We start from the raw sequence: 17,581 nt of genomic DNA on the forward strand, positions 1-17,581 counted from the left end.
CAGCCTCAGCTTGTAGCCCTCTAAGGGGCTTCTAGCCCACCTCATCATAGAGGATTATCAACCTGAGTTTATGTACCTCCTGGATTCTTCCAAGTTAGGAAAGCAATGAGAGCATTGAAATCAGGGATCCCACACTTCCCAACTCCAGGAAGTACCTCTGACATAGTTGTCTCTATGAAGGGTGCTCTGGAGTTCTGCAGAGCACAGCAGAATTGTCCATATATGGCACTCTACATCTTGTCCTCTTTTCTGATAAACAGGGAAAGTTTTGGCTTCTTGATCCTGAGAAAAGACTCTCCATTGGAAAAGATAACTATCCATGGGGTTATTTCTTGGCCGGTGTGCATAACTTTATCAGAAAGTACCATAATAACCCAAACATTTATATAAGAGAAAAATAAAGTAATGGGCAGATTTTCATTTAATAAAATTAATTTTAAATGTATTAATTAAAAATGGATTGAAGATATGCAGTCTATAGTCTAAGAAATGTCTTAATGGAATTTGCTACAACATTCAGATATATAAAAAATTATTTGAAAGCTAGGATTTCTCTTTAAAGGCTGGGCAACTTCCAACCAACAACACTCAGAACACCTATCATGATAGACACAAAAAGGAACACTTTATAAATAATTTGCTTTTCTTTACATAAGGATTGGTTAATTATCCAACATTATTCATATTACTGACCAAAAGCCCAGTATTGTTTATAAGCTGTTATTCTGAGTATATATCAATCTTATAAATTTATTTAAGAACCCAAAAATTCCTGAAGTTATGGAAGGAATTTTTGTTCTGATTTTTCCTGTGAAGTATGATCATATTTCCACAGTTAAAATATTTTTTAAAATGACATAAAATAACCAGCGTCTAGGAAATTACCTTTTGTAATCACTGATTCCTTAGGGAAAGTAAAACGTAAACTCAGCAACTCATTTCAATCAATCAAATGAGCAGTTAGCTTGATAAAACTAATAAAAAGGTAAAGGATTTCCAGGAGAGATAACCATCAGCATTCATAATCTTAATCCAGAATTTCTGGAATTGGGCTTCCCAAAATAGAGCAACTACAAAATAAGACCATTATTCTGAAAAAGAATTTTTCATCTAATCTTGAAGAATTCCTCAATTCACTTTGACAGATGAGAAAGAGAAAATTATTATTTTTTGCACGTGAGAAGAGAAGAAGCAAAACAGTTCCAGGTATTAGTTTCTATTCTTTCACACTTATAACTTCGAATAAATCCTAATGCCCCAGCCATATCCCAGACCAGTTAATTCAGAATCTTGGGAGATGGGTCTCAAACATCAGTATTATTTAAAGCTCCCTGGGTGATTCCAATGAGCAGCCAAAGCATCAAGGATAAAATACACTGCTCTAGAAGCTGATAGGGCTTGTGAATATAAGGCAGAACAGAATTGTGGGATCAGAATGCAAAGGAACTTTAAAAGATCCTGTTTTTATTCTCTGACTTCCAGGCAGTAACATATCTGAATTATTATAAAGAATGTATTAGTCAGAAGGAATGCAATGCTATAAAAGAGATGAACAGTGTTTGTCTTACATGGAAATGAAGTTAACCCTGGCATAATATAGTGATAGTTTAATAGCACATAGTAATTGTCTATTTGCTTTGGATAGCAAATAGAAATTTAATTGAAAATATGGTGCAAATTTAAGAAATCTGCAAGTAATTACACAAATTAGAGTTTAACCAATATGCTTAGAACAACAGCACTCTGGGGAAAATGCCATGCGATTTGGGAGACCACAAAGTGTTTTTAGTACTTCAATATTGTATCCAAGGCATTAAGTTTGTGGGCCTGTTTTATCATCTGTAAAGAATTACATTAAAAAAAATCTGTAAAAAAGAAGAAAGTGGGTTAAAATACATATCAGCGTAGTCTTGGCAGAGGAAAAGTTGTCCCAAAATGAAAGGTAACAAGTATCTGGAAAAGAGGGGCAGGACAGTCCCAATTTCTTCCCTTTGGGGACATGAGGAATATGTTAATGATCTGATAGGCTTGAAAGTTTCAGACCTTTTTTGCCAGCTGGTGGAGCTACTACCATATCATAACTGTAGCTGTATCTTTCATTTTTGCAGTACATATGAAGTAGTGGACTTATTTATTATGGCTTAAAACAAATGAATATTAAATGAGATGTATGTTCATAAATTTCAACAGTTCTTAGAGTATTCATTAAAATGAATAGGATGATATGAAAATGTTTTAATGTCTATAGATTTATAATTGATATCAAAAATTTGCAAAAATTGAACAGTTTAAAACTTCTTCTTTACCATCACTGGTGTCAGGCTTGTGTCACAATTAAAGCAGCTTAAGATTTTATTCACTCAAAAATAAAGCATTATAGAAAAACTTCATAACTATGCTGGCAGTGAAATAGTTTTTATTAGCAAAATGTTACTCTGCATACATGTATTAACTTCACTAAGGTTATATTGTAATATTAATAATTCAGGTTTTGTTGAGAAGTAATAGATACTATTTTATGAAGACGCCCATTATTTTGGTAATACAATATGGTATGTATTATAATTGGTATTATAATTGGTAATGCTACCACATTATATTGTCTCTTAAAATATATATTCTTCTGCATTTCTGGTGTGCTGAAGTATTTTAAAGGTAAATTGTATATAATGCAATTATATATAATTTATAGCTTTTATAATATAAACTTAAATATAATCTATCTGAAAATATTTAGTTTCAGTCTCATTAATTTTTTATTCAATACTACATTTTATCCTTTTTTTCCTAAAATAGCAAAGAGAGAGAACAATACTGTATGTCACAGGGACTGCTTTTTCATTTGTTACTTTTTTCTAGTCTGAGAAAATGAAAGGCCATAGCATAATTTCTCAAAATATTCCAGAGAGAATTTAAATTACTTGAAACTTTGAGTTCACTATGAAATAAGCATTATGCTTTCAAGTTATTTTATTCTACATTCCTTAAGTATGTACTAAGAGTTCACATACAACAAAAGAATAGGTTACTATTTCACTTTTAAGAGATTATATAAACTGGTGGCCATCTATGAGGTTTTTCAAGCTGCACTCGATAATATGACTTCTATCAAATGGACACTGACTTTGTCAAAAATACTAGCAAAGCTTTGAAAAGATAAGACATAGCTGAATCAATGGTGCTTTTTTCTTTTAAACCCTCAAAGAAAATAATCTCTCAATCAGATAAAATGTTTTTTACTGAATTGTGTTATCGTTAAATTAGTGGAGTCTGACTTTTCTGAACAACATTTCCTATTAGGATAATATTCAAAATATTAACAACTAGTAACATAAAATCTCTAAATAGGTCAAAAATTATAAAATATATTCCTTTTCTTTCTCTAAGGAACTAATGTGTATTTATAAAACTGATTACCAAGTGATATAACTCAGAAGATGAATTATTCACCAAGTCATTCTAATAAATTCTATTTGTAGATTTAGAAATTATAGAAATAATTTTTCTGTTTGATATGGATATTGCTACTTAACTGATTCCTTGTCTGAGCCATGATTTGATAAGATAGACTTAGCCAATAATAAGCTTTAGTTATGATTTGAACCATCCATGGGCCATTTTCTTCTCAATTCTTTATTTTGTTTCAAAAAGATTGTCAAATAAGTGAATTCTACAGTGTTCCCAAAAGCACACGCTTGGTCAATTCTAACCCAATGCTGCTATGAGGCTAACCTAACACTGCTGGTCATTTAACATACCTGACCAGAAATAGATCCCCCAACTTTTGATTCAAAAAAAGTCCCCATGTATTTCCAAGTGTCTCCCATCACCACTCCTTGAGAACAACTGAGGTTACAAATAGATTCAAATATTAATTAGGGTTGCTCATTATTTTAATGTCACAGAAAGAATTTAAAGTGTGATATATTTAAATATTCAGAGGGAATAGATAAAATGGTTTTAAAAAATAGCTGTCTTCTCGAATAGAAATTTTGTGAAATATTTTTTATAAAATGTCAGGCTACTGAAAGAAGATACTTGAATTGTCTTATAGTTTTGATATATCTGAAATTTACAGGACTCTCATAGATATATAAACAGAAACTGGCTGAAGACTCAGCTCTATCACTTATATGTGACCCGTGGCAAATCAACTGCATTCTCAAAGCCTAGAGTCGTCTTTTTAAATTTTAATCTGTAAAATGGAAGAACATCGCTATCCTAAATAACTTGCTGATAATAATAATGATCCAGTACACTCTGTGTCACAACCTAAGTGAGGCTTTTTGATATATTTCTTGACAAAAGATTCTTTTGTAATATGTTAGAGATCAGGTTAAATTTAAGAGTTGAGATCGCTAAGCTATATTTGCTGTTATACTGATACTTAAATTTTTAACAAATGGTTACAATTATAAATAGACTAATTGATAAAATCTAGATTATTCTGTATTCTATATTGACAGAAGTAAGGAAAAAAACATTTTATATATTAGGGAAGAAAAACATTAAATGTTCTACACAAAAACTACTGAACATACATTCTTCTCATCAGCACATGAGGCATTTTCTGAGATTGATCATATCCTAGGCTACAAAACAAGTCTCAGTTAATACAAAAAAAATTGAAATCATACAGTGTGTTTTTTCATACTATAGTGGAATAAACCTAGAAAATGAATTCCAAGAGAAACATTCAAATCTATAAAAAGTGACAGAAATTAAACAACCTACTGATCCCTGCATCTGACATGAAATTAAGATGGAAATAAAAAGATTCCTTGAATTGAATGACAAAGGGGACACAACCATTCAAAATCTAGGGGTCACAGTAAAAGCAGTCTTTAGGAGAAAGTTCATAGCCTTAAATGCCTACATCAAAAAGACAGAAAGAGCACAAATTAACGATCTAATGTCACATATCAAAGAGCTAGAAAAAGAAGAGCAATCCAAACCCAAAGCCAGCAGAAGAAAGGAAATAGAAAAGCTCAGAGCAGAACTATACAAAATGGAAACCAAAATGTATAAAAGATCAATGAAGGCCAGGCGCAGTGCCTCCCGCCTTTTATCCTAGCCCTCTGGGAGGGCGAAGCTGGAGGATTGCTTGAGCTCAGGAGTTCGAGCCCAGCCTGAGCATGAGTGAGACCCCGCCTCTACTAAAAATAGGAAGAAATTAGCCAAACGAAAATAGAAAAAATTAGCCGGGCATGGTGGTGTGTGCCTGTAGTTCCAGCTACTTGGGAGGCTGAGGCAGGAGGGTTGCTTAAGCCCAGGAGTTTGAGGTTGCTGTGAGCTGGGCTGACGCCACGGCACTCTAGCCTGGGCAACAGAGTGAGACTCTGTCTCAAAAAAAAAAAAATTAAAAATTAAAAAAAAAAAATCAAATAACAAGTTGGTTCTTTGAAAAGATAAACAAAATTGATAGACCATTATCCATATTATCCAGAAATAGAAAGGATTCAAATAAGCTCAATGAGAAATGAAAAAGGAAACATTATAACCAATGCAACAGAAATGCAAAATATCATCTGTGAATATTATGAAAACTATAATGCACACAAATTACAAAACATAGAGAAAATGGGTAAATTCCTGTAAACACACAACCTCCCAAACCTGAATCAGAAGGAAAGAAACCCTGAACAGACCAATAATGGCTGCATGATTGAAGCAGTAATAAAAAATCTCCCAACAAAAGAACCCCCGGACCAGACCAAATCACAGCCAAATTCTTCCAAGACCTACAAAGAAGAACTACTACCTATCCTATAGAAAGTATTACATAATATTGAGAAAGAAGTGATCCTCTCTAACTCATTCTATGAAGCCAGTATCTCCTGATACCAAAGCCGGGAAAGGACACAACAAAAATAGAAAACTACAGCCCAATTTCCTTCATTAACATAGGTATAAAAATCCTCAACATAATATTTGCAAACTTAATTAAACAGTACATTAAAAAGATAATTCACCATGATCAAGTGGATTTCACAGGAGAGATGCAATGATGGTTCAACATATGCAAATCAGTAAACATGATTCACTACATAAACAGAAGCAAAAACAATCCCCATATGATTTCAATACATGACTTTGGCCTGGGAAAAGAATTTACAACTAAGATCACAAAGGCAAATACAGCAATAACAAAAATAAATAAATGAGATTCAATTAAACTAAAAAGCTTCTGCACAGAAAAGGAAATAATCAACAGAGTAAATAACCTACAGAATAGGAGAAAATATTTACAAACTATACATCCAGTAAAGAGCTAATATCCAGCATTTACAAAAACATCTAACAAATCAGCAAGAAAAGAATAAATAACCCCATCAAAAAGTAGGCAAAAGACATGAACAGAAGTTCTTTGAAAGAAGATAGACAAATGGCCAACAAACATGATAAAATCCTCAACATCACTGATCATCAGAGAAATACAAATTAAAACCACCTTACCCCTGTCAGAATGGCCATTAGTAAGAAGTGAAGAAACAGTAGATGCTGGCATAGATGCAGAGAGAAAGGAACACTTATACACTGTTGGTGCAACTGCAAATTAGTACACCCACTATGGTAAACAGTATGGAGACTCTTCAAAGAAATAAAAGTAGATTTACCATTCAATCCAGCAATCCCACCATTGGGTATCTATGCAAAGGAAAAGAAGTCATTTTATAGAAAAGACACCCACACTTGAATGTTTATCACAACATAATTCACAATTGCAAAGATGTGGAATCAACCCAAGTACCCATCAATTGATGAATGGGTAAAGAAAATGTGGTATATATGTATACTATGGAGTACCACTCAGCCCTAAAATGGAATGAAATAATGTCTTTTGCAGCAACTTAGACACCATTATCCAAAGTGAAATATCTCAGGAATGGAAAAACAAACACCACATGTGGTCAATTGGGAGCTAAACAATGGGCACACATGGGCACAAAGAGATGTAAAGGACATTGGAAACCAAGAAATGGGGAGGGGTGAGAGGATGAGGGGTAAAAACTTATTTATCAGGTATAATGCACACTATTCTGGTGACAGGCACAGTAAAATCCCCAACTTAAGCATTATACAAGGTATACATGTAACAAAAACATTTGTACCCCCTTAATATTATGAAATTAAAAAGAAAAAACAATAGGATCACCAAAACCAAAAGCTGGTTCTTGGAAAAGATCAACAAAATTGGCAAGCCTTACCTATACTGACAAAAAAGAGAGAAGATGCAAATAAATAAGATCAGAAGTGAAAGTGAATAAATTACTACTAATTTTACAGAAATAAAAAGGATTATAAAAGAATACTATGAGCAACTGTGCACCTACAAATTTGATAACTTAGGTAAAATGCACAAATTTACAGGAACTCACAAAATAACTAAAGAAATAGAAAATCTCAACAGACCCATAACAAGTGAAGTGGCTAAATCAGTAACAAAAACCTCCCAACAAAAAAAGTCCAGAACCAAATATCTTCACTAATGAAGTCTATGAAATATTTAAAGAACCAATACCAATCCTTCTCAAACTCTTCCAAAAAAAACTGAAGAGAGAGGCTGGGCACGGTGGCTCACGCCTGTAATCTTAGCACTCTGGGAGGCCAAGGGAAGTCGATCCTTTGGGCTCAGGAGTTCGAGACCAGCCTGAGCAGGAGCAAGACCCTGTCTCTACTAAAAATAGAAAGAAATTATATGGCCAGCTAAAAATGTATATAGAAAAAATTAGCCAGGCATGGCGGCGCATGCCTGTAGTCCCAGCTACTCGGGAGGCTGAGGCAGGAAGATTGCTTGAGCCGAGGAGTTTGAGGTTGCTGTGAGCTAGGCTGATGCCACGGCACTCTAGCCTGGGCAACAGAGTGAGACTCTGTGTCAAAAAAAAAAAAGAAAGAAAGAAAAAACTGAAGAGAGGGAAATACCTCATAATTCATTCTATTTGGCCAGCATTACCCCAATATGAAAGCCAGACATAGATAACACAAGAATAGAAAATTACAGACCAATATCACTTTTGAATGTAGATGCAAAACTCCTCCACAAATACTAGCAAATACATTCCAATAGCATTTTAAAAGGATGATTCCTCATGACCAAATAGGATTTATCCTAGGAATGCAGGCATGGTTCGACATTAATAAAATCAAGGTAATATACCGCATTAATAAAATAAAGGAGGAAAATGATCTTTTCAATTGATACAGAAAAGGAATTTGACAAAATCTAGTACCCTTTCGTGATAAGAAAAAAAAATACTCAGACAACTAAGAATAGAGAACTACCTCAACTTGTCAACAAACATTTATGAATACCTCACAGCTAATACCACACTCAATGGTGAAAAACTGAAAGCTTTCCCCCTAAAATTAGGAACAAGACAAGGATGCTTGCTTTCACCACTGCTATTAACGTTGTGCTGGAAACTCTAGCCAGCAATTAGATAAAAAGTAAATAAATAAAAGGCATACAAATTGGAAAAGAAGATGTAAACCCATCTCTTTTTACAGATGACACAGTTCTGTATAGAGAGAATCCCAAATAATTCAGAAGAAAGGTACTGGAGCTAATAAATGAATCAGCAACTTTGAACTGAATTTAAATGTGAGCTAAAAATCTTTAAACTCTTAGAATAAAACAGAGAGGTAAATATTTATGACCAATTGAGTCTTAGATATGACACCAAAAGCACAAGCAATAAAAGAAAAAATAAGTAAATTGAACAAAATTAAAAATTTTGTACAAGGGTCTTTATCAAGAAAGTGAAAAAGCAACCTGTCCACCTGCAGACTGGAAGAAAATATTTGTAAATCATATCTGAGAAGAGTTTAATATTCAGACCATATAAGGTGTTGTCAAGGAGAAATTGGAACTCTTGTACATTGCTGATAGGAATGTAAAATGGTGGAGCCCAAAGTGAAAACAGTTTGGATGTTCCTCAAAAAGCTAAACATAGAATTACCAAATGACTCTACAGTACCACTGCTGAGTATATGCCCAAAAGAATTAAAAACAGGGACTCAAACATATACTTGTATACGAGTGTTCATTTCGCATTATTCACAGTAGCCAAAAAGTTAAACAACCCAATTTTCCATCAGCAGTTGAATGGATAAATAAAATGTGGTATAAAAATATAATGCATAAAAAAGAATAAAATCCATAAAAATGAATGAAGTTCTGATACATACTGCAATATGGATGAACCTTGAAAACATTATACACTAAGTGAAATAACTCAGACACAAAAGGAGATTATATGATCCCACTTATAAGATACCGAGAATAGGCAAATTCATATAGACAGAGATTACTAGGGGCTGAGGATAGGGGGTAGAGGAGAATTATTTTTTTCATCATCCCAAACAGTTTCTGATGATGAAAAAAATTTGAAATAGCAGTAATAGTTGTAGAACATGGTAAATGTAATTAATGCTCCTAACTGAATTATACACTTAAAAATGGTTAAAATACAAACTTTGTTATATATATTTTAACCAATAAAAATATTTTTACAAAACACTTGGTACTCACTTTTTACCTTGTTCTAGAACCTAAACATTTAAAAATTTGTAATTTAGCCTAACTTCATAAACTATATTGAAATTTAAGCAGGTGTTACAGAGTTGTAAATAATCTGCAATACATTTTAATTTATTCATTATAAAAGGTTAATTTTTTAAGGATTAATACATTTGACTTTGGAAGCCTGAATATATAGGAGAAAAGATGAAATTTGAAATCTATTTTGCATTAAATTTTTAAGCATATTAACAATGGCTCTATACTTATTTATAACTATAAATATATCACTCCACCTCTGCTAAGACCTACTTATATCAATCAACTTTAACATAACAAAATTCTTAGGTAATATGAAGGATATTGAACAGTAAAACACTGTGCTTTAACCTTTTGTCTGTCCCATCACATGTGAAAGATAGGACATTAATACTGATTTCAAGGCCCTCTGGATTAGCTTCTAAAGAATATTTTTTCATAAGAACTGTAAAATTTCTTTCAAATACATTCATAATAATATTCAACTCTTGCTGAAAATACATTTGGAAGTCTTGATTTAGGACATTCTCAGAAAATATTCCAATTATTCATCTTAATTCTCTAAAGTCTATCCTTATATGCAGGTACGCACCCATCCATTCAGCTAACATATTGAGTATCTACTATAAGCATAGTGCAAACTGCTGAAATTGCAAAAATGAGAGAGACAACTGTTCAGAGACAGTTTTTCTATCTCTGAAAGAAACTTCAAAATAATGGAGCTCACCTTATGGTCTTTGATGATGAGTATGTTTGAATCATATTCTATAGGAAAAAAAAGTGATAGCCTTATTTTCTAGGAAATGAGAGAGAAATCATTCTGAAGTAAAATTGTTTTTATAAACAGTTAGAATGTCTATAATTAAAGATAAAAATAACAGATACTGGTGAGGATACAGAGAAAAGGGAACTCTTATGTATTGTTGGTGGAAATGTAAATTAGTACAGCCACTATGGAATACAGCATGGAGATTTCTCAAAAAATGAAAAACTACCATATGATTCAGCAATCCTACTACTGGGTTTCTACCCAAAGGAAAGGAAATCCATATGACAAAGCTGTCTGTTTATTACAGCACTATTCACAATAGCAAAGATATGGAAGTGTCCATCAATGAACAAAGGTATAAAAAAAATGTGGTATATATGTACAATGGAATACTATTCAGCCTCACAAAAGTATGAAATGTCATTTTCAGCAACAGGTATGGACCTGGAGATCATGCTGAGTGAAATAAGCTAGACACAGAAAGGCAAATATCACATGTTCTCACTTATTTATTGAAGCTAAAAAAAAATTGATCGCGTGGGAGTAGAGAGTAGAATAATAGATACCAGATGCTGGGAAGGATGAAGGATGTTTGGGTGGGGGAGGATAAAAAGGGGTTGGTTAATGGGCACAAAGGTACAGTTAAATAGAAGGAATAAGTTCTAATGTTCAAAAGCGCAGCAGGGTTATTATAGTTAACAATATTTTGCATATTTGAAATTAGCTAGAAGAGAAAACTTCAAATGTTCCTAACACATAGAAATGATAAATACTTGAGGTAATGGACACCCCAAATACCCTGACTTGGTCATTACAGCCTATATATGTAACAAAATATCACATGTACTCCATAAGTATGTACAAATATTATGTGTCATTTTTAAAAATCAAATCAAATATAGAAAATCAGCCAAAAACAATTAGAAATTATCAAAACTATTTGAAATATGACTCTACAATTTATTGCAAAACATCACTTATTTCATTATCTCATCCCTTTTAATTTCACATTTTATATCTATACAAGTAAACATAATTTACAAATAAGCATACATAAGCTTAAAATAGGATCATTCTTGACTAAAGAGGTTTAACTTTTTTTTATTTCAAAGTATTATGGGGTACAAATGTTTTTGGTTACATGGATCACTTTTGTAATGCTTGAGTCAGGGTTATAAGTGTCCCTGTCACCCAGATAGTGTTCATTGTACACATTAGGTAGGTTTTTGCACAGCCCTTCCTCACCCCTCCCCCTGATTGATTTCCATTGAGTTATACTTCCCTCTATGCATATGTGTGCTCATAAATTAGATCCAATTTAATAGTAAGTATATGTGGTGTTTGTTTTTCCATTCTTTAGATACTTCATTTATGATAATGATCTCCAATTCCATCCATATTGTTGTGAAAGGCATTAATTCATCCTTCCTCATGGCTGAGTAGTATTCCATGGTATACACACACCACATTTTGTTAATCCACTCATGAATTGATGGGCACTTGGGTTGATTCCACATCTTTGCAACTGTGAATTGTGGTGCAATAAACATTCAAGTACATGTGTCTTTTTGATAAAATGGTTTCTTTTCCTTTGGGTAAATACCCAGTAGTGGGATTGCTAGATCAAATGGTAGGTCTACTTTTAGTTCTTTGAGGAATCTCCATACTATTTTCCATAGGGGATATACTAATTTGCAGTTCCACAAAAGGTGTATAAGTGTTCCTTTCTCTCTGCATCCACACCAGTATCTGCTGTTTTTGGACTTTTTAATAAAAGCCATTCTAACTACGGTAAAATGAAATCTCATTGTGGTTTTAATTTGCATTTCCCTGATGATTAGTGATGTTGAGCATTTTTTCATATGTTTATTGTCCATCTGCCTGTCTTGAGAAGCTTCTGTTCATGTCTTTTGCCCATTTTTTAATGAGGTTGTTTGAGTATTTTTCTTGCTGATTTGCTTGAATTCTTTGTAGATTCTGGTTATTAGTCCCTTATCGGATGTATAGCTTGTGAATATTTTCTCCTGTTCTGTAGGTGATCTATTTGCCAGAAGCTTTTGATTTAATCAAGTCCCACTTACTTATTTTTGTTGTTGCTATGATTGCCATTGGGGTCTTCTTCATAAATTCTTTGCCTAAGCTGATATCTAGAAGAGTTTTTCCAACATTTTCTTCTAGAGTTCTTATGATTTCATACCTTACATTTAAGTCTTTTATCCATATTGAATTCATTTTTGTGAGTGGTGAAAGATAAGGGTCCTGTTTCATTCTTCTGCATATGGTTATCCAGTTGTCCTGTACCTTTTTTAAAGAGGGATTCTTTTCCCCAGTGTATATTGTTGTCTGCTTTGTCAAAGATCAATTGGCTGTATGTGGATGGTTATATATATATGGGTTCTTGGTTCTGGTCCATTGGTGTATGTCTCTATTTTTGTGCCAATGCCATACTGTTTTGGTTACTATAGCCTTGTAGTATAGTTTGAAGTCTGGTAATGTGATGCCTCCAGATTTGTTCCTTTTGCTCAAGATTGCTTTGAGTATTCAGGCTCTTTTCTGGTTTCAAAGGAAGCATAGAATTATTTTTTCTAGATGTGTGAAATATGACTTTGATATCTTGATGGGGATTATAATGAATCTATAAATCACTTTGGGAAGTATGGACATTTTAACAATGTTGATTCTCCTAATCCATTAGCATGATATATTTCCCCATTTGTTTGTATCATCAGCGATTTCTTTTGTCAGTGTTTAGTAGTTCTCTTTGTAGGGATCTTTCACCTCCTTGGTTAAGTATATTTCTAGATATTTTATTTTCTTTATAGCTGTTGTGAATGGTATTGAGTCTTTGATTTGACTTTCAGCTTGACTGTTCTTGGTGTATATGAATGCTACTGATTTGTGTATGCAAGAGAAGGAAATTATGGGTATCGAAATTGGGAAAGAGGAAGTCAAACTATCACTTTTTGCTGATAATATGATCTTATATCTAGAAAACCCCAAAGGTTCCACCAAGAGACTCCTGGAATTGATATATTCAGCAAAGTCTCAGGTTACAGAAACAGCAAGGTTTGACTTTTAAATAACTATACTAATACCCAAATGAATGTAACCTTACAGTCAGAATAAGCAGCCTGATCTACAACATAATATTTAACATTACTCAATTGTTAAAATGGATAAACCAGAATTTGTTTCAAGCTAGAACTTCACAGAACCATTATGTCTCTCCAGTTTACTCAGTGCTAAAACAAGATAAGAGACATTCTTCTCAAAATTTTGATGCAGTAACTGGACTGAATGAAATTCAAGGCATAAGATTCAAAGTTAAGTTAGTGATCAGAAGTTACAAACAGTGACAGCAGTTGTAAAAATAAAATGTGATAAAGAGTCTATTTAGAAAATGTCCTTATGTGGAAATAATTACATTTGATCCTCACAATATTTGAAGTGATTATATGTTATAGATGAGAATTCTGAGACTCAGAGATAAATAACTTGCCGAGTAAAGTGACAGAACTAGGTGAGTCTCCTGACTCTATATCCTGTGCTCTTTGGTAACTTCACCGTCCCTTCCCCTAACACTCTCCGTTAGAAGAAGCTTCTGGTAGTTGCTCATCATTGAAAAAACGGTCAGGAATACAACATACCATTCAGTGAAATCAAGATATGCTCTGTTCATGGTACTTGTATTCATAATTCAGCTTTCTTTCCGAGCACTTATCTGAATTTAATGAGCTTTAATATGTTCATACATCTTCTAGGTTTCCACAGACGTGCAGCTCCAGTTACGAGAAGGCAGTTCCCACATGGTGCTCACAGGATGGATTACCTGCACTTTGAAGATGACAGCCGTGGATGGTGGTTTGACATGGATATGGTGATCATCTATATTTATTCAGTGAACTGGGTCATTGGATTCATTGTTTTCTGCTTTCTTTGCTATTTTTTCTTTCCGTTTTAGGAATTTTCATACCTTAGTATTACAGTTGAACAATCATAAATGATGTAAATAACAATTGCTTAAACATTTTTTAAATGTGCTTTGAAGTTTTCATAATGTTGCATTATATAAATTGTTGGTGTTTATAGAAAGCCTGACAATAATGGATTTATTAATGTTTTCTTGTAACAAACCAACTTTATTTAAGAGCTAATCTATCCAGCACTTAGCAACAATGCACTATTAATTTCATAGTTGTTTTGGTTTAGGATTTGGGGTTCGAATTTTACTATGTCACTTTTGTACTTATTTTAATTGTAAAGACTGAGGTTTTTCCCTCTTAAAAATAGTAAAAATACAAAAAGAAATGATAATCTGAATAGACAATATCTTAACTGATAAAATATGTAGTCAATCATTATTTATTCTCAAGCAACTTATATGCATTAAAGATAAATAACATTTTCTGGGAACTAATCTAGCAATATCTTTACTTACGTCCCCTTCTATTACCAAGAAAACTGACTATCCTTTTTGTACAGATCTAATTAGTACAGCAGTTTTAATTGTTATAGGCAACAGAAGAGTAAAACTATGTTAATACTACAAACTTTGAAACTAACCCCCTCCAATAGACACTTTAGAGACCTATATTAACACTTTCCAAATTACAGGATGAATAACCTGAAGAAATAAAAAATTCACCAATTTTCAGTAGTCTAAAAGAACAATGCATGTCCAAAATATAATTAATTTATCATTTATTTAACTAGAAGATTGTCAAATATATTGTAAATGTGCAATAAAGAATGGCTTTTTAATTTTTTATTGTTATTAAGTGATTTGATGTCTGGAATAAAGAATTGTTGGAAATTAGCCTATTAGCCTATTTCTTTCTTTTAGAAAGAAAACCTGACATTTATTTTTATTTGTAATTACAATAATCCTATAATATTTTTCTTATTAAAAGGAAAAAAGAGATCTGAATCATTACGATGTGGGAAGGAATTGGGGCATGTATTCCAATTTTAAAAGTGAGAAAACTGAAGCAGAAAGAGACATGAGCTTATTTATTCAATTACTCAGGTGATCTTGGTGAAACCTAGGACAGAAGTTCTGATTATGAACTATTATTCCAACATTACTACACTATGATGTCATATACCTAATAATTAAATAGGCATATTTTTACATAAAAATAGATGAGTCTGTCATGGTACTACAAATACTACCACCATCCAAAACAAAGCTGGGAGCAACCAGGCCTTAACAATTCAATCTATGAAAAGTCAAAATTCAGCCTTATTTCTATTAACTGTATTTGAGCCAAAGCACTTGTATGATGGTATGTAATGTTCCCAGAAATATAGAAGAATGGTACAGATTCTTATTCTAATACTATTTTCATTGTGTTTAAAATTATGTCTATAAAATAAGTATACATTAGACATCATCAAATCCAGAAAGCAGAAAACTAAATACAATTCAGAAACAGCGATAAATTTATGTTCATAAATGGATATAATCACTAACTTATTGCTCAATGTAAAAATATAAGGGAAAATGTCAGTCCTCCTAAAATATATATTAAGATTTAAAATTGACAAAACATGTATGGAGGGGATAAAATGTCTTAAGAATTTTAAAATAAATTGCAACCATTTCCCAGGAAATTCCTGGCTTATATGCTCTAGCAAATGTCTTCATTCATCCCTATATTACTTTAAAAGTTTACTTTAATTGTATGTAAATTAAAGTAAATAAGTAGTAATATAGATACAGATTTCTCAGGGAAACAAAGTTGATTCGCTATATATTTGTTAGGTCAGTGATACATATTAGTTTATAGATCTGTATCTACAAACTATATACTAATATATATAATGCCCTTAAATAAATACACTCAAAGAAAAGACAGCATAATTTGGAAGAGCATTCCAAATGGATTTATCATATATATCTTGATGAATAACATCATCTGAAAATTACATAATTTGTCAAAAGTAAATTTAGAAAATTTTAAGTTACTAGTTTTACTTTAAAATGTTTTCAAATTGTATACAAATGGTGCTGAAAGCTACTAAATAAGAAGTATAGCATTTCCTAAAGCTATAAGTTTATAAGAAGCCAGATAAAACCTGAGATGAAAAGAAACCATTTTCTTCTGGCATATAGAACACAGCAGCCATTCAATAGATAATTGGATTTATAAATAAAATATATGGATGAGCTTTGGGGTAAAACAAAAAATTCTCATGCTGTTCTTTGGCATCTCTCACAGTATTGATAACATAAAAACTCATTTTCCAATAAAGAGCCAAACAAAAAGAAAAATTCTAAAACTAAAGAATTATAAAATTTGTCATTAATAAATTTCATAAGTTTAATTTTATGAGCTATCACTAACAATTTCTATTTCTACTGAGCTTAATTGTGGTGAAGGTTAATTTTAAACATGTTTACATGTTTATTAAAACAATGCCCAAAAATCAGGGAAATGTAAATCAAAACCACAATGAGATATTCACTTATACCCAGTGAGAATGGCCTTTATCAAAAAGTTATCAAAACAATAAATGTTGGCGTGGATACAGAGAGATGGAAACACTCTTACACTGCTGGAAGGACTGCAAACTAGTGCAACCTCTGTGGAAAGCAATATGGAGATACCTTAAAGAGATACAAGTAGAACTACCACTTGATCCAGCAATCCCATTGCTGGGCATCTACCCAAAAGAACAAAAGACATTCTATAAAAAAGACACCTGCACTAGAATGTTTATAGCAGCACAATTCACAATTGCAAAGATGTGGAAACAACCCAAGTGCCCGTCAAATACATGAGTGGATTAATAAAATGTGGTATATGTACACCATGGAGTTCTACTCAGCCACAAAAAACAATGGTGATCTAACACCTCTTGTATTATCCTGGATAGAGCTGGAACCCATTCTCCTAAGTGAAGTATCACAAGAATGGAAAAACAAGCATCACATGTACTCACCATCAAATTGGTATTAACTGATCAATACTTAAGTGCACATATAGTAATAACATTCATTGGGTGTCGGGCAGATGGGAGGGGGGAGGAGGGAATGGTATAGTCACACCTAATGGGTGCAGTGCACATCATCTGGGGGATGGACATGCTTGAAGCTCTGACTCAGGTGGGGCAAAGGTAATATATGTAACCTAAACATTTGTACCCCCGTAATATGCTGAAATAAAAAATAATTTAAAAAAGGAAAGAAAAAAGAAGAAGAGTGCCCAGATTGAGGTATATATCTGAATATTTTCAGCAGATAATTTATT

At 32.7% G+C, this 17,581-nt stretch overlaps 1 protein-coding gene across 1 annotated transcript in view; it reads left to right on the forward strand.

The window, feature by feature from the left end:
• Positions 1-15,144, forward strand: part of RNF180 (ring finger protein 180) — a 135,195-nt gene extending 120,051 nt beyond the window's left edge. Inside the window, exon 7 of the mRNA XM_045566071.1 lies at positions 14,090-15,144. Coding sequence (XP_045422027.1) covers positions 14,090-14,289 — 200 coding nt within the window. The 3' untranslated portion in view covers positions 14,290-15,144. The remainder of the gene's footprint in view (positions 1-14,089) is intronic.
• Positions 15,145-17,581: the final 2,437 nt, after the last annotated feature.

Source organism: Lemur catta, chromosome 12 (genome assembly GCF_020740605.2).
Source record: "Lemur catta isolate mLemCat1 chromosome 12, mLemCat1.pri, whole genome shotgun sequence".
NCBI classification, from domain to species: Eukaryota; Metazoa; Chordata; class Mammalia; order Primates; family Lemuridae; genus Lemur; species Lemur catta.